Here is a 24,487-nt window from a genome sequence, read left to right on the forward strand (position 1 = left end):
TTTCTCTTGCGGATAATCAAGAAGGGAGACGGAGTGCGGCAATGATAGAAGTTCGGGTAATAATCATTTATACGATTTCTCCATGAATAATGAATGATCAACTTGGTTAGAAATGCAAGGACCTTAATTTGAACGGTCATTAAAATGAAGATTGAACAAAAGCAAATAAGTAATGGTGGCTTCATCCAATAGATAAGTGTACATACATTTACTAAAGGGGCCCAGAGAAATTTAATTCCTTCCCCCCGTTTCTTAACTTTAACTGTGCATGGGTTTCAGTGTTGCCACTCCAGTAATTTGTTATTAGAGCATCTCCTGAATCAATCAGGTTTGGAACTGAATGATCAAGCACTGAATCGAACATGCAGAATTCTACAAGCTTTTCAATCTGTTGTTGTACATAGAGGTAAATTGAATTGCACTCGTCACAAATGACTGGCAACACTTGTCCCCGCACTATCAATAGACCCTTGGGGGTAAAAAATAGAGTCTGGTGTGTTGTTGAACATGTAGTTTTCTCAAGACTTGGAACGATGATGTCTATGTGGATGGACAACAAAATATGGCTTGGAACAACTGTCCAAATTTGGTGGGCTTTTGTTTGGGAATTGGGATCTTAATCTGTCTTAACCTAACATGAAGCGACGATCCTTTGCCCTAACCTCTCTTGAAAAGGGGTCTACACCAGTTCCATATTCAAGTAAGTGTTGAAGTAGTTCACGTTCCGTTGTACGTAAGAAACGAAAGCGCGCGGGCATATTATTATTGATACGATGGAGATCTGGGGGACCATAAATATCTCAATTTATCAGTGAGTCGATCCCTCAGGGAGCCATTGGCTTACATTGCCGCATGCACCCCTATCCTTTCGCCTCATCCCTTGAAGAAAAAGCTATTAGGGACGACGCTAAGGTTTCGTGATCCCGCTCCGTTCGCTCGCCAGCCAGATTAGCTCAAAAGATAATCGGCAAAAAGGCACGCGGAAGACCAAGGTGCCTCATTAGTGTCTTTACACACGTATTATATCCCGTATAGATCCACCATAGTTTTTCTTCTCTCTCTTATTCCAACAGTCTGATATTCCAGGATAGTTTTTCTTCTTTTACACATTTTCCCCTTGGTATAACAACTGCATGCCCAAGATGTATAACTCCCAAATGAGATTTCAAATAAATGTATGTAGGTCTATGACATATCAATCTATATGTATGGTATTTTCGGATTTACAAGGACTAAGTTTCCACCAATCACCAATTATGTATTAAAATATCTTTGTTAATTTTCTAAATAGTTACACAGGGTGTATCAGAAAGGTTTATCAAAAATTTTGGGGTGATCATTGGGAAATCAATTTTTTGAGTCGAAAACGTAATTTCTGTCGCCATTTTGACCCAAAGGGACACCGTTTTCAAGTTATAATTGGAGAGTTTTACGGATGATCCCTTTATTGAAATATCTTTGTCTTTCAGTTTCTTAGTTAAATTTAAGGGGTCATCCTTAAAACACTCCAGTCATAACTTGAAAACGGTGTTCTTTAGAGTCAAAATGGAGATAGAAGTTAGATTTTCGACTCGAAATCGCCCAAAGAACATTCCTGCATTAATATCTGACAGACGTATCAGAAACACCTTGTAGCGGATGCGCTACTGAGCCTTCACAATCACACTTAGCTAAGCTTATGTCCGGCTCCCTTTGATCTCTAATCTTAAGTTTTTTATATGAAGACTTTTTAACCTCACAATAGATTAGGTGAACACTAGGTAGCGTCTCATATTGCACCTTTGGTGAGCGCCCCCTATATTGAGCCAGGCCTATTGCTAGGGCTATATAAAGTCAGGTCAGCTGTGCTTTACAGTCAGTGTACAGTATCATCTTAGTGCAGTCTGTTAGGCAGTCTGTCTCATAAGTCATTATGATAGTATCCGGATAGAGTGGCAGTCTATCCAGGATAGTTGTTGGTGTTAGTAGGGAGTTAGTTAGCTAGTGCGGTAGGCCTTAGGTCGTATTCACCATCTAAGCTAAGACCTGTTTAGATGTAGGGTAGATTGACCTTCTACGAGGCAATCCAGTGATCAAGTCCGTAATGACTAGTTCTCGCACGTTAACTCTCTCTGTTCGTGCCATCACTTCAGTAGGCCTAAAGACGGAACTCAACTGGCTCTACTTAACCCTAGTAAGTGTTGCTTTCTATAGCTACCTCCTAAAGGCACACCCCTAGTCTGGCGCTCTCACTACCCATCCTATCAATATCATTGTAATTAGCATTATCATTTATTTTGTTATTTATTTAATTAATTATATTCTGTAACAAGTACTAACCCAAGAACCTAATAAAAGAGTTCAAATATATAGTATTATGGTTTTGAGCTCATTGTTTCACTCTGTAACCTAGCTTTGACAGCAAATCGGTTACAGGGGGAAATAATTGGTGTATCTACCAGGGCCCAGTTAGTTTAATTTGACCACCAAATACATGGTGTTTCTGTTAGGCCCTTAGTTATTTTAGTTATTTAAAATTTATTATTTTCTATTAATTTGGCCAAGGCTTCAAGCGCTTTCCGTTTGTTAAGCCTAATTATCCGTCATGTTTACATGAATGGTAGGATTCAGAACGTAATGTTAACTGCCATCACTATTACAGTGGTTAGGCCTAATCTTGTTCTACCAACATCTACACGGAGACAAGAAGTAATTATTATTAATTTATTTCCCGCATTACGTGCTATCCGTAGTATGGAACTAGTTAGGATCAGGCTTGCAAGGCATGTGTCCTGCTTGTCCCAATTAGTTTACAGTTTAATCATTACTGTAGGAATCTTTACTATATCATTCCCATGACTGATTATCCCTTAAACGGTTAGTCCTTTCATTTCGATAAACCCCACTTACAATGCGTCTACACAAAGGCTTACTCCTAATATACATATCACTGTTAGAGAGTGTTTCCTTTGTAGCTTTCGCAAGAACTAGGTTTATGAGTCATGACTAACCCTACTTTATATTAAGGCAGCTCAGTTGAGTCTGCAAATACTTAACCACTTTAAACTTACTAGTACTTAGCTATAGCTAGTACTTATCCTAATTCAATTAGATTATAGGCTTATCTCCTACTTCGGTTTATATGTTCCTTTTACATCTCATGGAACTACACCTTTAGTAGAGATAGCTATTAATTCCTTCAATTAACGTCTATATTTCTGAGTAAACTGTATTAGAGTCTCAGAAGGTTGAAAGCAACGTTGCTGTCTTTGGATGGACAGTTTCTGCCCACCCATAAAGCGTATGTTCTTGCTTGGACCATACCAGCGTTACCAGAGATATCGTCTGAGGACCTGCACAGAGGAGCATACTCCATTCATTATGCATATACCTCTTCTTCAACGATATCTGGCGACTATCATCCGGAATCAGAATCCAGACCATCACGATCTAGTCTGGAGTGGAACGCTGAGGTGCCAAGCCAAGCCAAGTCAAGTTGCTCAACCACCTTAACCAATTACGACATTCATATTTTGTAAGATGCCAGCCTAGGAGTGTCCCTTTTTAACGTGTGGGGGAATGTAGCGGATGCGCTACTGAGCCTTCACAATCACACTTAGCTAAGCTTATGTCCGGCTCCCTTTGATCTCTAATCTTAAGTTTTTTATATGAAGACTTTTTAACCTCACAATAGATTAGGTGAACACTAGGTAGCGTCTCATATTGCACCTTTGGTGAGCGCCCCCTATATTGAGCCAGGCCTATTGCTAGGGCTATATAAAGTCAGGTCAGCTGTGCTTTACAGTCAGTGTACAGTATCATCTTAGTGCAGTCTGTTAGGCAGTCTGTCTCATAAGTCATTATGATAGTATCCGGATAGAGTGGCAGTCTATCCAGGATAGTTGTTGGTGTTAGTAGGGAGTTAGTTAGCTAGTGCGGTAGGCCTTAGGTCGTATTCACCATCTAAGCTAAGACCTGTTTAGATGTAGGGTAGATTGACCTTCTACGAGGCAATCCAGTGATCAAGTCCGTAATGACTAGTTCTCGCACGTTAACTCTCTCTGTTCGTGCCATCACTTCAGTAGGCCTAAAGACGGAACTCAACTGGCTCTACTTAACCCTAGTAAGTGTTGCTTTCTATAGCTACCTCCTAAAGGCACACCCCTAGTCTGGCGCTCTCACTACCCATCCTATCAATATCATTGTAATTAGCATTATCATTTATTTTGTTATTTATTTAATTAATTATATTCTGTAACAAGTACTAACCCAAGAACCTAATAAAAGAGTTCAAATATATAGTATTATGGTTTTGAGCTCATTGTTTCACTCTGTAACCTAGCTTTGACAGCAAATCGGTTACAACCTATACAGAACAAAGGTATATGTTTTATAATATATACAATGACGTATAGGTAAACATGATTGTCGTCTATTACTAACTTATTAAAGGTCAAAAGTCAATTGGTTAAAAAAAATGTTTAAAACAAAAAAGGGTTTTGCGTGCAAAGTTGATACGAATTGTTTGCATCGCGTCACGCGATAATAGCAAAAGTTTATAAGATGTGTTCTTTCGATAAGTATGACACTACCTATACTTTGTAATGCTAGAGACTTACAGCTCGAGCTAGTTTGAGGGAGAACGACAAGCGAGAATTGAAGTACTACACTCGGTTAGCTTTGCAGAACTTCCATCTAGGTCCTATTTAGTCTGCATTACTAAGCCTTTGACAGTGCGCCAAAACCAACCAGGCGTCTTCGTTTTACCTCGAATCTATGACCTACTTCAATCACTTCATGACAAGCTCCAGTTTGTAACCAGTGACAAACTTATGGAAGGAACTTATCTTATAAACTTATCTTAGACTATTGTCCTGTAAGATTAGGTTAGGTTAACCCACTGTAGTACGTTATCAATTGCTTACAATGCAAAAGCGGACCATTCTGTTGCGAAGGCAGTCTCTCTCGAAGAAGAACGAGGAGTACTTATAAATTCGTGGGGTTTCGAACGGTCTTCCAATGAATTAATAAGTATCGTTAAAAAGATTGTAAAGGCTGCCATAAAAAAATCTAATTAGACCCCTTAAATATTCCACTATTTGAGCTTTTCTAATAAGGAAGCGAAAAAGTTTAAGCTTCCTGGAAGTGATCCCTGGATTCCCAGGCAGGCAAAACTGCACGCAGGGTTTTGAAAATGAAGATGAGAGGAGGGAAGACCTAGCTCCGAAAGTCTTCTCTTTATCTTTTCTTTTTTGTTTAAAAAATGATGAGGGTGCTAAATAGAATTTTTATTGCACTTTGCTCTTCCTTTTCCTAGTTTCTCCCCTTCAAGGAAACCTTATAAATATATTATTAAAAGCGAAAAGAACGTATCTCTAAGTGCGTCATGACCTTCTTCAACTTATAGCGGAAGTGTTCCAAGGTTTAGAACTGTAGGTATAGGGTAAGGGCCCTGAATTTAGGATCAAAGTGTTTCCAATATGATCCAGTGTTCTAATATAAATGCTCGTATTTATTACTAAGGCAAAATTAGTTTTGGGCACAAACCGATCGACGGATATGGCTTTTAAACGATATATATCGGTTAGATCTTAATTTACTGATCCTTACTGATTAATCGATTAGAGTTTTATTCATCTATTTTTACATATTAATCGGTTAGAGGATAATTTAACAATATTTTGGTTAATAATCGTTATAAATCGGTAAAAAATGGTTGATAATCGGTTATTAATAGATAAAAAATTGGTTAATAATCGGTTATTAATAAAATCGGTTGATATCGGTTATCAATAGATAAAAATCGGTTCATATCGGTTTCATTGGTTAATTAATCGGTTCATATCGGTTTCATGGGTTAATTAATCGGTTGATATGGGTTTCATTGGGTTAAATAATCGGTCAATATCGGTTTCAGTGGGTGAAATAATCGGTCAATATCGGTTTCACTGGGTTGAATAATCGGTCAATATCGGTTTCATAGGGTTAATTAATCGGTTGATATGGGTTTCATTGGGTTAAATAATCGGTAAAAATCGATCGATAGCGGCTTCATTGGGTTAAATAATCGGTCAATATCGGTTTCACTGGGTTAAACAATCGGTTCCAGTAAAACTTCGATATCGGCATAGATATCGACATCAGTTAATTTACGATAACGGCCATCACTAGTCAAAATCTTAATCCTATCAACGCCAAAAAACGTTTTATATTTCTCCCAAAAACCTTGCCTGTATTCCTATATTTCTGAACCAAAATATCCCTAATTTTCAATAAGAAATTCCGCGGTGAAATTCCCGCGTTTATTCCAAATTCCCACGTTAATTTCCCCCCTTCCGTCTACAACTGCGAAGCGATCGAAAGTATGGAAGCGATCATTCAAATATTCCAGTGAATTTCCGGAATTTACCGAAAATCCGGCCGGAGCACTCCGAGTTTTCTTGAACATTTGTGTTTGTTTTTTTTCTTTTCCCGTTTTCTGAGCTGTAACCGGTCGCCCGCTGACTCAAACTATTTTCTACTCGGAACCTTCGGTAATAAAGAGGAAATAGGAAAAATATTGGGGGCGCCGGCTTGGGATTTCTTTCCCGATTAGGAGCTACATGTACGACATAAGTTTATAACATATGTTCCTCCCATAAGGATGACGACAATACCTATACTTCGTAATGCTATTGAGAGACTTACAGCTCGAGCTAGTTCTAGCAGAACGACAAGCAAGAATTGAAGTACTACACTCGGTGGTTAATTAGTTTTGCAGGACTTCCATCTAGGTCCTATTTAGTCTGTACTAAGCCTTTGACAGCGCCAAAACCAGGCGTCGCTTTACGAGAGAGAGAATCTATGACCTTTACTTCAATCACTTCATGACAAGCTTCAGTTTGTAACCAACGACAAACTTATGTAGGAACATATCTTATGAACTTATGATGTACTATTGAAGAAAATTCGGAACTGCTCTGTTCAAAGCTTTACACGAGTCCAGAGTAGAAAGAGCAAAAAGTCGTTAAGTATTTAATATCTTCCCAAATAGCAAACAAAATAAAAAAACTGAGTATAAGAGGGGATAAGCAGACTTGCTTTTACCATAAGTTCGTACGATATGTTCCTCCATAAGTTTTTCACTGGTAACTTTGAAACTGGAGCTTGTCATGAAGTGATTGAAGTAGGTCATAGATTCTCTCTCAGGGACTCCTGGTTTTGGCGCTGTCAAAGGCTTAGTAATGCAGACTAAATAGGACCTAGATGGAAGTCCTGCAAAACTAATTAACCACCGAGTGTAGTACTTCAATTCTCGCTTGTCGTTCTGCTAGAACTAACTCGAGCTGTAAGTCTCTCAGTAGCATTACGAATTAAGTATAGGTAGTGTCATACTTATAATGGAAGGAACATATCTTATAAACTTATGCTTTTACCACCACCAGTTCAGGCACTAAGACATTGAATGGAATGAAAAAAAAAAAATAAAGAAGAAAAGACCATCTAAATTCGCTTAAACATTTATAACCTTATATAATATCTATTTGGCTCTCCCGCCGAAAATACAACAAAATGGAACAAAACAAAATATATATAAATATATAGGTCAATAAACACCTCAATTTCAAGAAGGTAGTAACTCTTTAAACTGTGAAATTCGTATTTTCCATTAAATAAGTAGATTAAAATAATTTAAAATTGAAATATTACGAGTTACTTAATCCCTTCCAGTCAGGGTTCGAAATAAAAAAAAACCCCGGGTTATATTGGGGTTTTATTTTCATATTTAGCAGTTTCACGTGAATTATTTTAATTGTTATTCAAAAGCCAATTAAGTCTGCTAAATTTAATAATAAAAAAACTTGAAATGTTTGATAAAAAAAATAAATATTATTAATACTTTTAAAGTTAAAAGAAACATCTTAAACTATCATTAAAAAATAAATTACTTTAGAATTTAAATTCGAGATTTAAAATTGAAGATTTTAGCGATGGGTTTTATTAAGTGGTTTTTTACGGTGGGTTAAAACCCCAATAAAACCCGTATGTTTCTTTTTTTTTTTTGAGCTGGGTTTTTTTCCCGATATCTTAGATTATCTTAAAAAAATAAAATATTTTAACATTTCAATTTTTCAAAATTGAAGATTTTGGTTATGGGCTTTATAAAGTGGTTTTTTCATTCTGGATAAAACCCAATAAAACCCATGGGTTTCTTTTTATTACATTTTTGGGGGGGGGGGCTGGTTTTTTTGGATTTGAACACTGCTTCTGGAGCAATAATTAATATTTAATAAAAGGAATTAAAATACGTAATTTTAAGACGACACTATAACGAATTATAATCTACCCATCCTTAAAGTGAACTCTACGTGTAGATTTAAATACAATTACGTAAAAGAGAAGAGAAGGCAACAAGAGAGAAAAAAGGCCGCGTCCTCGTGCAAAACAAAATATTCACCCCAAATTGGATGCTAGTGATATTAGAGATTTCCTATTCCAAGTAAGTACATAAAAATCACAAAAAAAAGAAGTCAACGCGTTTCTCCAGAGCTTGAGTTAAGTCAAGAAGTGATATCTAGTTTACTAGGTAGAAGCTTTAAATTCGCCACATTTCTAGCAGCTTTATCTCCAGTCCAAACGTAGGTCCGGAGTTAATCCCCGCCGCCTCTAAATTACAACCAGCATCTCATTGGTTCTTGAAAACTGACGTCAGCGCGACGCGAATGACGAAAATTACAGTCAAATTTTCCGACTGAGGAGAGGTGAAATAGCCCGGCCTCCTTTTACGTCCCCCTTGTATTTTGAAAGGGGGGACTGGGACTATGGCGAGCGAATACTTAGGCATCTTATACCTTCTCCCTAATAAACTAGATATCGCTTCTTGGTTAAGTTGATGGAGTTGGTTGATATACAAGAGATGGCCGCTTTGCCGAAATAACTTCAGGTAAATGAGAAGGAAAATTCGGGTCGCCAGTGCAGATGAGAAGAAAAAGAGAGTGTATAGGCTAGGAGGTGGTAATTCGGAAAATATATACAGAGTGTTACGCCTTACGAGGACCCGAGAAACAGCGGGAGTCAAGGTGGATGTCAAAGACAGCCAAATATAGGAAAGGTTTAAGATCTTAAGGAGCAAGAAGCCAGAGAGGGTCTAAGTGAAATGGTATAACTATGTAATTGAAGGAGTTTCCGTATGGGGGCCATTTCGACGGACAGATTGCTTTGCATAGTTGAAACTAGGTCTATAGGTCAATCTCAAATTATATAGGGCGACAAACTTGGGTGTCAAAGTTCAAGAGTATGATTTGGGAGAGTGTATCTAATAAAAAGTTGTTTTCAAATTATATGGATTCAAAACCTAGAAAAAAAAATACCTAATATTTTTTGGCTATTTAGTTCATTTAGGATCTCAAGGCATAGTCTACTCGATCACTCACATCACGACGCAAGCTGCTGCAGCGTCCGTGAGCGCGGATCGAGTGGGCTATGCTCAAGGTGACCTCTGAATATTGTAAAAGTTTTTAAAGGAAATATATATATAGGAAATGAATCCTTGGAATATAGGAATATACAGGGTGTTTGTGAAAGGTCCATCAATAATGAAAGGGCGTATTTATTGGGCCATTTTGAGTCGAAAATGTTCTATGACATTTTTCCGTCCGGGCCACTGTTTTCAAGTTATGATTGGAGTAATTTACGGATGACCCCTTAAATTTAATTTAGAAATTGAAAGACAGCGCTAATTTAATGAAGGGGTCATCCCTAAAATATTCAAATCATAACTCGAAAACCGTGGCTCGGACGGCTAAATGTCATAGAACATTTTCGACTCAAAATGGCCCAATAAATACGCCCTTTCATTATTGATGGACTTTTCACAAACACCCTGTATAGGAGAAAATTAATACTTGAAATATGGTAAAATATAGGATGAAATAATATTGAATAAAGAATGAAGTTTTCTAGAGAAATTGATACAAATATATTAAGTGAGAAGGAACCATATTATCATTTTTGCAAATAAAAAGATAATTACTATCAGGAAAAATCTATCAGTGATAAATTATGACATAGGTTATGACATAATTAAATATTGATTTTTATAAGGAATTATAGTTCATCACCTTCGTTAGGGATGGTTAAATTTACGAGCGTATCGCGTTTTTCCGATATCAATTTTGAGTATAGCTGGCCATAAAAACCATATACCGAGATCAAATTATATAGGAAGGATTTAAAAATACAGGAAAATAAAATAGTAAATATGGGAAGAGGTATCTTTAAGATAGAAAACTGTGATCTTAAAAAGTGATTTAAAGTTGTCCTAAGCCAACTGAAAACGTTACATGTCCTTTAGATATAAAAGTAGAATCATTTATAAGCTTGACAAAACGACAATAACTAAAACTTCTCACCTTCCTCTATAAAAGTCTAATACGAACATTCCCCCATTCCCAACCTGAAGAAACGTTTACAAAGTTACATCAATTTACGAAAGAAAACGTTAACTTACAATGCAAGTAAATGACGGCACCAGAAATGAGGGCTATGACGAGCAAAAGCATACTGAGCATCAAAAGCGAGATGAGCAGGTGATTCTGTCGTTTGACTCGCGTCGCGGTTAAGTTTGTTTGATGACTACTTCCGCCATTACCGACGGGGACACCCACCATCGGACCTAATGGTCCCATTGGTCCCAATGCGTCATCCACCGTGCCTCCGTTCTTAGTCGGTACACCGTGCGAACCAAGATGCCCGGAATTACCGGGATATTTTAAAGCCATTACAAAGTGGGACGAATAGACGACATCATTATATTTGAGATAATTGAAGACAGTATATACCTTTTTTGGCTTTTAGGAACTTTCAATATGATCACTATATCACTAACATTACGAGACACAAATGTCTATTTACTCGGTTACGTCACTGAGAAGTTTACAAAGCTCAAAATTTAAAATTACTACACCACAGCAGCACATCACATGACACTCGCGTAAATATTGTCTAATATTTCACCACCGTATTGTATAATTTATTTATTTATTTTTAATTCTGTCACCTTATAAATCGAGTTTCTCATTCATTCAAACAACAACGCTACGATTTTGCGTAAATTGTTTACGTTTACGTTTATGTTTTGAAGAAAGAAGATTTAAAATTTTAAAGCGTCTAATCTAAACTTTTGAACTATACGAATCGTTCAAGGTTTTGTAGTAAAGAAAAGAGAAACGCAAAAATTTCTAGGAATATTAGACGCGATGCGATGCGATGCGACGCGACGCTTGCTGCGAATTCTAATTAAGGACGTTTCGAAGGTTAGTTGGTTGGGGGAAGTAAAAGGAGGTAGAACAAGAAGAATAAGAAGAAGGGGAAGTTTAAAGGTTTAAACGGACGACGTCGTACGACGGGGATAAATCGGTTGGCACGCGCTACGGCAGCTAAGAGGAAAAGAGCGCGAAAGAGATTTCCGAAGAGAGTGAGTGGTGTAGTAGTCGCGGGAGCTAAAACTTCAGAAGCACGTGTTTTCAACGGCGCGTGGCTCGAGCTGTGCAAGTGCATGCAACGGCACGACACATTTTCTCAATGTTGATTTCCTCTCCTCGATCCGGCGCACGAGGCTTTTCCCGCCAAGCTAGTTATAATATTAGAACGTCGGTATAGTATAGTAAAGTCTGTCGGTGCCAGCTCCGTATCTCGCGACCAATTTTCCGCCAAATTCGCCAACGATCGGCGACGATTTATCCAAAGACTTTTCAGCAACATCTTTCATTATTCTCATTTTCTTTCTCTTCTTTTTTTCTTTGAGATGCCGTAAGAAGAAATTTCCTTTTTTTCTTTCAGCGGTGGTTAAATTATTCGCGCGAGATTTGCGCGCGAGATATCATAGTTTTTGGCGGGAAAAACGTGGGTGGATCCACGGATCGGAACGGAGCGTTCAGTAGATCGTAGAAAGAACAAAATAAAAAAGGAATATATATATAAAGGAAGAAAAACGGAATTTTACTAGATGTCAAAAATTTTGATACGTTTTTTTCGTTTTCTCTTTGGATGGTTGAGTTTTCTTTTCCGTGGAAAATTCGGCAGAAAAACTTTTATCCTTTTTTTTTTAAATATATCTTTTCTTCCCTGTTTTGTGGTGCTCAATTCGATCACATCATTTCATCTTCCTGTCTCATCCGGGAAACAATTTTTTTCCATCCATTAATAAACTTCCGGCACAGCGATTTTGTGGCGAACCACAATTAATTCCGGATAACGCGTATAAAACCTCAAAACACAATTCCTCGAATTCCTTGAATTTAAATCGTATATACGCGTTGGTGGATCGAGTTCACCAGAAATACAACAACAAGCAACAAAGGTATTTATACTATACTTTCTTTAAAAACACATTCATCTATCTTTCTTGGAAATATGAAGAAATACAAAGAAAAAACCGTCAGTACAACACTTCTTGTCCGAGTCTTTAGAATAGAATTGAAGACAAAGTATCTTGTAAAACCGAGATCAGTAGTAGTTATAGTTGTAGTTAAGGACGAATAAAGAAAAAGAGAAAAGAACAACGCGATGGTATCACGCAAAACTGAAATATTTCTACATTATTTATAAATCTGAACTTTGAGAAAAACCGTGGAACGCGAGCGAAACGGAGAGAAAAAGTCTCGTGAGAAAATTCAACAACTGTTTTTATTATTATTATGTAGAAAGATTTCTCTCTCCTCGTGAAATTCGAAATATATCTTTATTGGAAGATATCTTTTTTTGGGAAGAAATTTTCCAAGAAAACTATTGTTTTTCAAGGGTCCGACAATGTTTCGTTTTTTTTTGTATCTTTTCTTATTTATTTATTTTTTTCAAAGTAATATTGATAGAGAAAGAGAGAGGACAAAACGGTGCGGCAATAGCACACGGTCGGTCGGTCGGAGTTACGGCTCTGATGTTACCAGTCTCTCGCGATCGCGTCCGGAATAAACCCTTCTCTCTTGAAAACCTTGATACGTCCGAATGAGAGAGGAGAGAAAGAGGAACTACTAGCGAGTTGAGAGCGAGTGAGAGAGAAAGAGAGAGAGTGAGGCAGGCGGAAGAGAGAAAGTTCGGCTTACCCGGCAAGCGTGCCTGTCGAGCGGGGAAAGCCCCAAAACGCAAACTCCGGGCTCAAAACTCTGCTCTTACTGATTTTCCCACACTTCGGCGCTCCGCTTTCCCTCCCCCAACGTTTCGCGTCTACACCGTTCGCCCCTCCCAACTACTTCCGCTTTACTTACGTAAGATCAAGCTTAGCTCTTTTCTATATAGTATTCTTCGCAGACTCTACCGCGCTTTATTCTTAGCTCACTGTCTATTTTTTTTTCTTCCAATGGATATCCTAAGTTTGAGGATTCTCTATAAAGCGGCGTTTCCGAGTTCCTTTAAGTTGTATATAGTTGAAAACGTCTCCACCTAGCGACAGGTTAAAGCGTCAGTTGTAAACGCTTCCAAAGTTGTAGAGTTAACTCTAAAATGACGTAATTTCTTCGGTTATCAACTCTAAAATGACGCCATTGCTTCCGTTATCAACTATAAAATTACGTTATTCCTTCCGTTATCATCTATAAAATGACGTCATTGCTTCCGTTTTCAACTATAAAATGACGTCATTGCTTCCGTTATCACTATAAAATTACGTCATTGCTTCCGTTATCTACTATAAAATTTCGTCATTGCTTCCGTTATCAACTATAAAATTACGTCATTGCTTCCGTTATCAACTATAAAACTGAAAACCTGGCGACAGGTGAAGCGTCAATTGTAAACGCTTGTTGTAGAGTTAGCTCTAAAATGACGTCATTGTTTCCGGTAGCAACTTCTCTAGATGATATAAGCATGTTTGCGTGAACCAATGATATCGAAGTCTTCAAGGTACGTCGTACAATGTTAGGTTTTTTTGTGAGGAAAGTTTGACATGGTTAAAGGGACTCTAAAGAATTTAACGACGGATGGGTAAAAATATTTCCAATACGTCACAGACACGTGATTGAAGAGAGGGGTGGTTAAAAGAAGCTTAAGTTAATTTTACTTCGAAAACTATAGCAAGTCATGTAACCGGAGCTGCGATATTGCGAAAAACAACGGGATAGATGTAAATACGGAGGGAGTCTTTGGATCTTGGGGTCACGTGACGATACCTGTAAGGTATTATAAATACCTTCCGCCGCTGCCTTCTTTGGAGTCCCTTTAAGAAGCATATAGAATGGAAATGGGCCGAATTTGTTGCGCGCGTTTTATATCATCGACTCCGCAGCTTTTCAATTCTTCAAAGATCCAACCGGGATCTTTTTTCCCATCCTCTTGTAAATGGTCTAACAGCAGCTTCCCATCTCCGAGTGTATTGAAGTTTATGGAAAACTAAAAAGGGATGCCGCATCTTTATCCTTTTTCTCCAGCATCTTCCTCTATGGCTCTCTTTTTTCTTCAATGCTATCCAGAACCAGCGTTTCTTTCATCCGGTATAAAGATTTTTTTTCAGGTTAAGATTTTACCAAAGAAAATAGCCTAAATATAGGCCTTGTAGAATTAACAGTGGTATAGATTCCTGGTGAAATACGGTATAGAATAACGGGGTAAAAGGTCAAGCCTTATAAAGCCGAAGCTACTTGTAGCGTAGCTGTGAGTAAAAAAAAAAAAAATAGGGGCGGGCGATTTATGAGGAAAGAGCCTTTTCAAAGTCAACTGACACATACGTATCACCTTTTTTTTATTGAAAAGGATGAGGATAGGTGGCGTAAAGACCTATAATACCTTTAGCCAATCGGAATTTACTCTATTGGAAGGGTATACAGAGTGTCTTCCGAAGAACGGTGGGACGGTTCAATGGGAAATCAGATTTGAGTAATAAATGTAATAAATATTATATCTTGCAGTAAGGTACATCTTTTACAATTTAAAATTTACGGATGACCCCTTAATAAAATTTGAATTGTTTGTTCAGTATCTTAGATAAATTTAAGGGGCCGTCGGCAAAATACTTAAAAAAATCTTAACTTGAAAATGGAGATAGAAGTTACAACGTTTTCGACTCAAAATTGATTTCCCATAAAACTATCCCACTGAATTTTGGTCCAATAATAACCCTTTTTGATACACCCTGTACATATATGAGGGAATCAAAAGGTGATAATGATTATAATCCCTCTGTTTTCATTTAAGCATCAAGTTAGTTGGAGGCAAAAACCTCTTCTTTACAAAAGTGCATTGGTGTAAGGCAGGACAACAGTTTTACAGGGGCTCGTAGAGATAGCATTAGCCAGATTCAGCCTATAAGATGGCTTCACTGCGAAATGTCTTTCTTAAATTTTAAGATTTACCAATATGGCATTCTACGTTTGAAACGCACTCAATAAATTATCATAAAAAAAGGAATTAAAGTTTAAACAATTTACGTAGAAAAATCAAACCGCAATTGAAACCAAAAAAAATAAATATTGATCATCGGTTTGGGAGGATGTTTTGGTAACTTCCATTAAATCGAATCCTATTGGACGAAACTTTATCTCGAAAGTAGAAAATGGGCCACTTGTTATAAAAGTCTTAAAACCCAGACTAGACTAGACAGAGTTATTATAATCTATAACTGAATTATAAGTCAATAAAAACTGCAGGTAGAAGTTACTCAATGATGCAAAGACAGATAAGCAATTCGCTGTAATTTTGCCTTAGAGGCCAAGGTCCATATAGGACTAAATGTACAGTTACACGAGCACTAGGTTAATATTTCATCATTATATGAGTTGAGTTTACTGTTATTAGAGTCAGGAATTCATACAGCCACTAGGAATCATTGTGCGCCCCATCTTAAATTCAACACGGGTTTTGTGGGTATACCGGGCTTCAAAACTTACTATCGTGTCCATAGACATTATAACACTATTAAAGCCTAGACAAACTATTGGGGAAAGCGGTCCTTGAACGTTTTTGTGAGGGATTTTTCGCTTCTCCTCCTTCGCATGTGTGATAGGGTGAATGACTGGTGGCGCCCCCTATCGACGAGCGAAGGAGTTATTAATAAGGAGTAGTGGCACTCTATGTTAACTCCCTATAGGGCATAATAAGTCAAACCCTCGGAGATGCCATTACTCCATTTTATACGAGCTAAGAGCGGAAAAACGTATTTTTAAATTTTACATCTGTAAAATCTTTTAAAAAACACTTGGAACTTGTATTTCTACTTACTTTCGAGGAAATACCACCGTTTTCTGAAGGTAAGAGTCTTTTTTTATACATTTATTAGTAATAAAAACATTTAAGGCGAGCTAAGCCTTGGTCTTGTAAAACACGGCAGATTTGTGATTTTGAAAACGACGCTAATCCTCGCGCTAATCACTAATCTGCCGTGTTTTACAAGACCAAGGCTTAGCTCGCCTTAAATGTTTTTATTACTAATAAATGTATAAAAAAAGACTCTTACCTTCAGAAAACGGTGGTATTTCCTCGAAAGTAAGTAGAAATACAAGTTCCAAGTGTTTTTTAAAAGATTTTACAGATGTAAAATTTAAAAATACGTTTTTCCGCTCTTAGCTCGTATAAAATGGAGTAATGGCATCTCCGAGGGTTTGACTTATTATGCCCTATAGGGAGTTAACATAGAGTGCCACTACTCTAAGCTCATCCTTATTAATAACTCCTTCGCTCGTCGCTAGGGGGGCGCCACCAGTCTTTCACCCCATCACACATGCGAAGGGGCGAATGCCTTAAAACCGTCACAAAAATGACTCTCAACTGTTCCTCTTGTATCTCTATGATCGTGTCACGTCTCATAATTCTAATGGCGTCTGTCGTTTCATTGGTTTGTAGCAAGGCGAGATATATTATTCGCGAGGTAAAATTCGCCATACCTAGATACGTTAATAAAATGGATGTAACACAAGAATTCCTATAAGCTATATTTATTCCTGTTGGCGCAGAGTTTACTTCAACAAAGTTACTAAAAACTCACAACCTTAAGATAAGGTACATTTCTCCATATAGAAAACATGTTAAACTCTACTTTTCCAAGGATGGTTCCTGCTATACAGCACTGAGACTAATCCAGAGTTTCAGTAAAAAGGCCAACGAAAAATGGGAGTAAAGCAATAAAGTGAACAAAGCCGAGATTGTTTTTGGAAATTTTTTCATCGGTAGTCTTTTCTTCATGTACAAGGCGGGGACATACCCTTTACCAAGCAAACTAAAATAAGGCATCCCCGGCCTTTATCCATGGTAGCATTTAACACTTAAAAACAAGGGCAGGTAGACTAGCGGCGGAGAGAAAAAAAGGCGTATGATTAATAATCTAAAAATCCAGGGAAAGGAAAAACATTAAGCAGAAATCCTTCAGGCTTTATTTGTACGCGTACCTTAATGGAATAAAGTGGAAGGGGGATACCAGTGTATTTTTAATTAATAGCGAGTAGTTTACCTTCATTAACCGTAACACTACGAACGGATGATGGGTTGGCTGAGAGAGATAGGATAAGAGTGGGAGACCGGTAGAAACTTAATAACAAATTATCCCGGTAGTATAGTCAGTTTCCATTTGTTTCTCGCGCCGGCGCCTTGCGTTTTAATTACTAAATAAGTTTTCCGGGGCATCTCCAATTATGCTCAATTTAACGCGAATTAGAAAACAACTAGTCCCTAGTGTAGCCTAAGTAATAACTAACTTATTAAATAGCTCAACTGACTTCAGTGCCATATTTTTATTTTGCAATGAATTTTTGCAAACTTCCCGTATAAAAAATGTAAGTAAACTCATCTGACTTAATTCAATTACCGTTTACCAATTTGAAAAATATGAATTATTAGCCCGTCGGGATATTTTATTACTTTTCAGGCGGCCATTTTTAAAGATGGCGGAGGGAAATCGAGCAACAAAAGCTTACCATAAAGCCTTTCTATGGGTTGTAGGGAATCAGTTTACTAAATATTACTGAAATCGATTGAAACGTGGAGTCAACGTTATTCAGTAAGAGAAGGTTTCTTTACATTTCTAGCCGACATGTTTCAAGATGGCGGTTGATTGGAAAAAATATTTCTAGGTGCGCGCTTACTATTTAATAGTAAGGTCCCTGCAAATTTTCAGCCTTCTAGGTTAAGCGGTTTGTGCTAGGCGTTGATTATCAATCAGTCAGGAAGATAACCTTATAGCGAGTATTTATAAATGCATAAATAAACAAACAAATAAATAAATTAAATAAATAAATAATTAAATAATTGATAAAATAAATAAATAATTAAATAATTGATAAAATAAATAAATAATTAAATAATTGATAAAATAAATAAATAATTAAATAATTGATAAAATAAATAAATAATTAAATAATTGATAAAATAAATAAATAATTAAATAATTGATAAAATAAATAAATAATTAAATAATTGATAAAATAAATTAAATAAATAAATAAATAGATAAATAAATTAAATAAACAAATAAATAGATAAATAAAAAATAAACTCGAATATTCTTGTAAGAATTTCAAGCACTCTTTTATAATTTTGTGTGTATATATTTTCTAACTGACAGACTTTGTGTATGGTCCCAATAAGACACCCATAGGATTCAAAGGGGTAAAAAAAATATTGCTATTCAAGATTTTTCGGAGAAGCCCCCAAAAATACGGTAAGTTGTAAAACGGCAAGGCATATTTCACGGGGAAGGGGAAGCTACAAAGCTAGTTACGTCAAATTAGACGAAATGTACGATCTCGAAACTAAAGCGGAATACGCACTTTGAGGAACAGGAATTAAAGCTCCAAAAAAAAAGAAATAATAGTAAAAGCGAGGATGGTTCATTTTCATCAAGCCAGCGAGCTAGGCCTAAATATTCGCCTAAAAATAAAACCTGCTGAATAACTGTAGCTATACAGATGAGATAAAGCTACGTAATGTGGCAGACAACTGTGAATTTAGGTGAAACATAAGGCTTAAACAGTATACATTTAAAATTTATACAACATTACTACGAATTGTTTAAATTTCTTAAAGTTCACTTTAATTGTATAACTGTAGACTCGGATTTATATTTATAAAGAAAATGCGTAGAACCAGGAATGAATACAGCTACTAGGAATAATTGCGCCCCCATATCTCTCCCACAATAATATAAGCGGGTTTTGTGGGCCTGGCTTAAGAACTCATAATCCTGACTACATATCTAAACCACTCTGTCCGAATATAACAACATACGACTGAAAAATGAAACAAATTTCATCACCAAAACAGTTACTCTAGACGAAAATATAAAAAGGGTCCCCAATCCCTAAAAAAAAAGTGTATTTTCAAAACCACCACCACCACCTCTATTTTAGCTATTCACCTTTATAAGAAAACCAGAAAAAAAATATTACTTTTTTTTCTGTCGGTTATATCCCACGGTTTTCACCCATAGCCTATTGCTGAATATATTTTAGAGCTATGGACCAGGGCGGTGAGACACACAGACTTATATAAAAATCGATATTGCCTATATTATTATAGTTTTCTTTTCAACATCACTCCCAACAGCCCGCCGCCACCGCTTCACTCCTTTTGCTCGAAAAATAAGCTTCCCTAAAAAAGTGATTTTTCTTTTTCTACTTCTCTATTTATACAGGGTGTTTATGATAAGTCTGGTAATAAATTCTGGGAAGATCATGTTCTTGGGGAAATCAGTTTTGAGTCGAAATTGTAACTTGTATATACTTCCATTTTTCCGTCCATAAGGGGCACTGTTTTCTAGTAAAGATTGGATGGTGTATTTTAGGGATGACCCCTTAAATTTAAACTGAAGAACAATGATTAATTAATAATTTAATTAAGGGGTCATCCCTAAAACACTAATCAAATCATAACTTGAAAATAGTGTCCCTTGTGGAAAAATTGAGATAAAAATTACATTTTCAACTCAAAATTGATTTCCCTTAATTTATGGATGGCAGAATTGTATCAGAAACACCCTGTATATAGACAATGATTTCTAATTTAATGAAGGGGTCATCCTCAAGAAAATACTCCAATCGCAACTTAGAAAAAGATGGACATCCCTTTTTGGTCGTAAGAACATTTTGAACTTAAAATCGTCCAAATAACACGGCACCATCCTTTTTGGAACACCCTGTACATGGCCTACGTCTATATATATATATATACTGTATATATTTTTCCTTCTCACTCCCGTTTTTACTCTCTTTTAGAAGAGATTTCTTTTCGCGCCCTTTTTACGCGGTTATCACCAGGGAGCAATTTTGGGCACCTCCGACCTGGTAGCTATAGGCCCCTCAAGAAAAAAACAGCCAGGAATAGAAAATACCCAAGAAACAAGTCACTGAACCTCCAAGGACCTTTCCTCTTCAAGAGGAAATATGAAAAAAGAAACACGTAAATAAAAAATATCAGATTGTACCAGTTGCCATCATGAACTTAATTCACGCAGTACTAAACAATGAACGTCAGATTGCACCAGTTGCAGCATCATGAACTCAATTCATGAAAGTGAACAATGAACAGTTTCTATTCCTAACGTTGTGTTTTCTACGGCGCTCTAACCTTCTCTCCATTCCGAGAGAAAGAGAACCCTCTTCCTCGTGATCACGTGATTTATTGAAGAAAAGTTTTTATTCACTGTCGCTTTTAACACTTTCTCTCTCTCTCTCTCTCTCTCTCTCTCTCTCTCTCTCTCTCTCTCTCTCTCTCTCTCTCCCTCACTCTCCCTTTGCAACTTCTATAGCATTTTACTCCTAAAGTTATAACATCACACAGTCTAGCGAAGGGATAAAACGTATGGCGTTCTTCCAGAGTAGTATTATGTAAAAAAAAAAAACATCTAAGCCTATACTTTTTAAAGTCTAAACGTCAGCCACGGCTAACTCTAAGATTAAATGTAATTATCGTTTATATTTGTAGATCAGATTTTACTTTGGTATTTTGTACCATATACAGCGTCCCTGAAGGTTATATTTGACATTTAAAAGCTAACTTTAAAGCCTGAAAATTTCGTTGAGGATTTTACAATCGCGGAATCTACAAAGACGCCGAACGTGGGAAACGTCGTATTTGAAATTTAAACATTTAAACTCGACTAAAGTTTCTATACTATCGATTATTTTAATGCATTGCCTACTTACGCCATTACAATAGACTTAAGACGCGTCTACACGTTACACTTTGGAACCCGTTTCAGTTAACCGTTTTTGGAAACGTTAGGCCTAAAATGTAGAATTTTCCAATATTTTAGTCATAGAGACCTTTTATGACAAAACGCAGGTATTATTATTATTTTTTTAAATTTGAGAAGGTCTTTGAGAAAAAGGGGTTTCAAAATGTCTCGTGGAAACCCGGCTTTATTGGTATCTTCTTCAATTATTGTTCATTTTGAATAATGGCATCCAGAATTGTAAGAAAAACACTTATTCGTTTTGCGTTGCCATCTTTCAAAATGTCGCGTGAAAACGTAACTAAAAACATCCTGATGGGCAACGCTGCAAGTGCAAGCCTCTTTGCTAAAACGAGAGTCTCATAACAAACAGTTCACCTTCCCTTTAATCAAGGTTATAAAATAAATTCCATCTTGGTCAGGCTGTAACGAAGGGCGTCGAGATAGCCACGGCGAAATAATACATCCCAGAAGTGCGCGTATAAAATTTGCCTTATCCGCGTAATCTGAAAAAGGATTACGGCGCCGCACGGAGAAAGAAGGTGTTATAGTAGACAAGGTGCTAGCTTCGTTGAAACCGAATCTAATCTCCCTTTTTTTACCCAACCCTACCCAACCTAGTTCTATAAAAAGGCGCCAAAAGCGAAAAAGAGCTAGTTCGCCGCACGAGCTATATAGCGCGCGAAAGCAAAAAAAGAAAAAAGAAAAAAACCCTATTTTCCATTTCTGTTAAGGCCCATTCAGACGTTCAAGTTGACGGTCAAGTCAATTTCGTTACGGTGGCGTCGCAGTACGTTCATTTCCCTGCTCAGACGCGAGAGCAGACGACTTAAACGGAGTCGCGTGCATACGGGTGATTTTTGAGCCAAGACTTTTGAATACTAAAATAGCCGAACATCCAAAATTACAAATACCTCCAATTAAGAATCCTAAAACTTTTCATCATATATCGTCTGCTAAAGCGTAGCAGCTCATTGGATCACGCGTCAGTAAGGCGGGTATGATCGAAGGGGCTATGGCTAAAGAAAAGGTGAACGCTAACGAGGTGGCGCCATATGGACACGCACTGCCCGCGACGAAACTGAAAACTAGTTTTCAAACTAAACCAGCGCTAAATCTTTTACGTATAGTCGTTGGTTGACACGTGTCTAAATAAGCGAGCAAAACGCACTTCACCGATGTGAAGGAAAGATTTTAGTATGCAGTCTGAATGGATCTTTAGGCGGGAATATAAAGCTGGTCATATAACCCAGTTGGCCAACACCTTTTCAGCGTCATCATTACACTCATATCGTGGACACAGGGGACGTTCTCTCCTTCACCTATTCAGAAGCTTTCCCGCATTGCCTTGTGCGTAAACCGTATTATTTTATAACTTTTTTCTTTATTCTTTCTACCGCATTATAAAAACCTTAGAGGTGGTAACGAAGGGACGATAAAAAATGAGAGAAATAATAAAAAAAATCGAACCAAGGCTTAAAAGTTAGCATTATTTTAACCAGGGATAGATTTAATTTTAGAAGTAGGAATGGAGAACGGTTAGTATTTACTTCAGTCCGACTCATAGCCCAGTAAAGAGCCCTCCCTCCAACACGTAACGATCGAACAGTTTAAATTATCTTATTGGCTCACTTAAACTACGTTTTGATGACGTTGCTGACGGGGAAGGCGATAAATACGTAATTCCTTTTTACCTCTGTCGCTATGACCCGCCTCTTCTTTCATAACCCTTCCGTCCCCGGGAAGGGGGTCCGGGACTTTGACGCGCGCTCAGATTACTCTGTTCTCCATTCCTACTTCTAAAATTAAATCTACCCCTGTTTTAACCAAATTGGTTTGTCAGGAGAAGATATCCTGATATTTTGCTTAAATTTTGGGGGGAGAAAATGTAAAGCATAGTTTGTCATTAAAACAAGTAACGAAACCAATTTTAATCTTTAATCGTAAGACCATTATATCATCTATGAATTTCTTCAGAGCTCCAAATCATTCAACTTCCGAGCTATACACTTTAATGTAAATAAACATTGAATTTATCTCTATTTATTTACAATTTTATATAGATCGAGGTGAGATAAATAAACGTGCGAAAAAATAGAACCCGCCTTTTGCATACATACCTTATTAAATATTTATTCTGGAAAAAAAAGGGAGGAATTTCCCCGGAAAAAGAGGAAGAACCCAAAAAGAATAAAATTACTATATTTTTTTGTAGGGGGGAAACATCACGCGAAATAACAATACGATACAAGTCAATGACTTTTATAAATTAAAGATGATAATTTAATTCAAATGTTCCCTAAACGGAAGCGTCTGTTAAAACCGCTTCTAACATCCAAAATTCCCTGAAACAATTCGAATAAACGGAGTGTCGCTGAAACCAGGGAGGAATAGAAAAGGAGAGGAACAGACAATTTCGATGTAACTAAGAGGGAAAAGCAGGGGGGGTAAAACTTTACTTTCCACCTCGCTTTTGGTACCTGCGCTGTAGTCTTTTTGTATCATGAGAGTGCGCAGAGACGGCATGCAATGTATTAACCCCTTGTATGTCCCGATACTGAGGGTTGCCTGTCCCCCTTTTTTTAAATCGAAAAGGTCTATTGTACGCGCATTTTATCTGCATTTATCACGAGGCATGAGTTCCCGCCAAATTCGAGCTACGAACTGCCTGCCCTCTCGTGAGATCATGATAAAAAAAGAATCGTCGTTTTGCTGTAGTTGCTCAATACTATTTTTCAAAAGATTACATGTACAAAGAAGTACATTTTATTTTGAAGAGAGGGCGCTAAATAGTAGCTCAATAGGCAAACAGTAACCCACGTGACAAGAGATAACCAATTTAACCCCATTTATCCCTTTGTGGGAGGAGTTTAGGCTGACGACGTAGAACACTACTTTACCCCCCACAATACGTCGACTCCTTTTCAAGTCCTCCCTTACTGAAACAAAGTACAACAGTGATCATCTGGAGATCGTATATACAGGTCATTTCTGTCGGATAATAAGAATCCCATTTAATAATAAGTGTACTAGGTATATGGTCCTAAAAATGCCCATATCCCTTGATCCTTTCCTTCGCCCCCCCCCCCCCACCAGTTTCCGCTCAATTCGTTATTCCACGCTATATTTTTACGACACGAGAAAATACGTACGGTTTTGGGGGGGGGGGAAGTATGTATGGTGAGACACAAAATATGTCTTTCTAAACGTATTTCGTAGGTTGGCAATGGGAGACTTTATAAGCCGTCAACTTCCAAGAAGAAACGGCGCTTTTTGGGGTTGCGGGTTTCGGGGTTGGGGTTGGGGTTAGGAGAGAGGAAAGCCGAATAACCATTCTGTGGCCTCGGATGAAGGAACTTGAACAGGGTTAAAGGAAGA

General features: G+C 37.3%; 1 protein-coding gene across 6 annotated transcripts in view; it reads right to left on the reverse strand.

The window, feature by feature from the left end:
- Positions 1-24,487, reverse strand: part of LOC149691713 (agrin-like) — a 390,035-nt gene that overhangs the window by 274,096 nt on the left and 91,452 nt on the right. Inside the window, exon 1 of one of the 6 annotated variants that reach the window (XM_089869113.1) lies at positions 10,469-10,936. The exons of the other annotated variants lie outside the window; for them this stretch is intronic. Within the exon in view, the coding sequence (XP_089725239.1) occupies positions 10,469-10,739 (271 nt within the window). The 5' untranslated portion in view covers positions 10,740-10,936. Of the gene's footprint in view, positions 1-10,468; positions 10,937-24,487 lie in introns of those variants that run through there. 6 annotated transcript variants of the gene reach the window in all.

Source organism: Phalangium opilio, unplaced genomic scaffold (assembly GCF_054372755.1).
Source record: "Phalangium opilio isolate 3A_F unplaced genomic scaffold, DU_Popi_V2 ptg000025l_1, whole genome shotgun sequence".
Taxonomy (NCBI): domain Eukaryota; kingdom Metazoa; phylum Arthropoda; class Arachnida; order Opiliones; family Phalangiidae; genus Phalangium; species Phalangium opilio.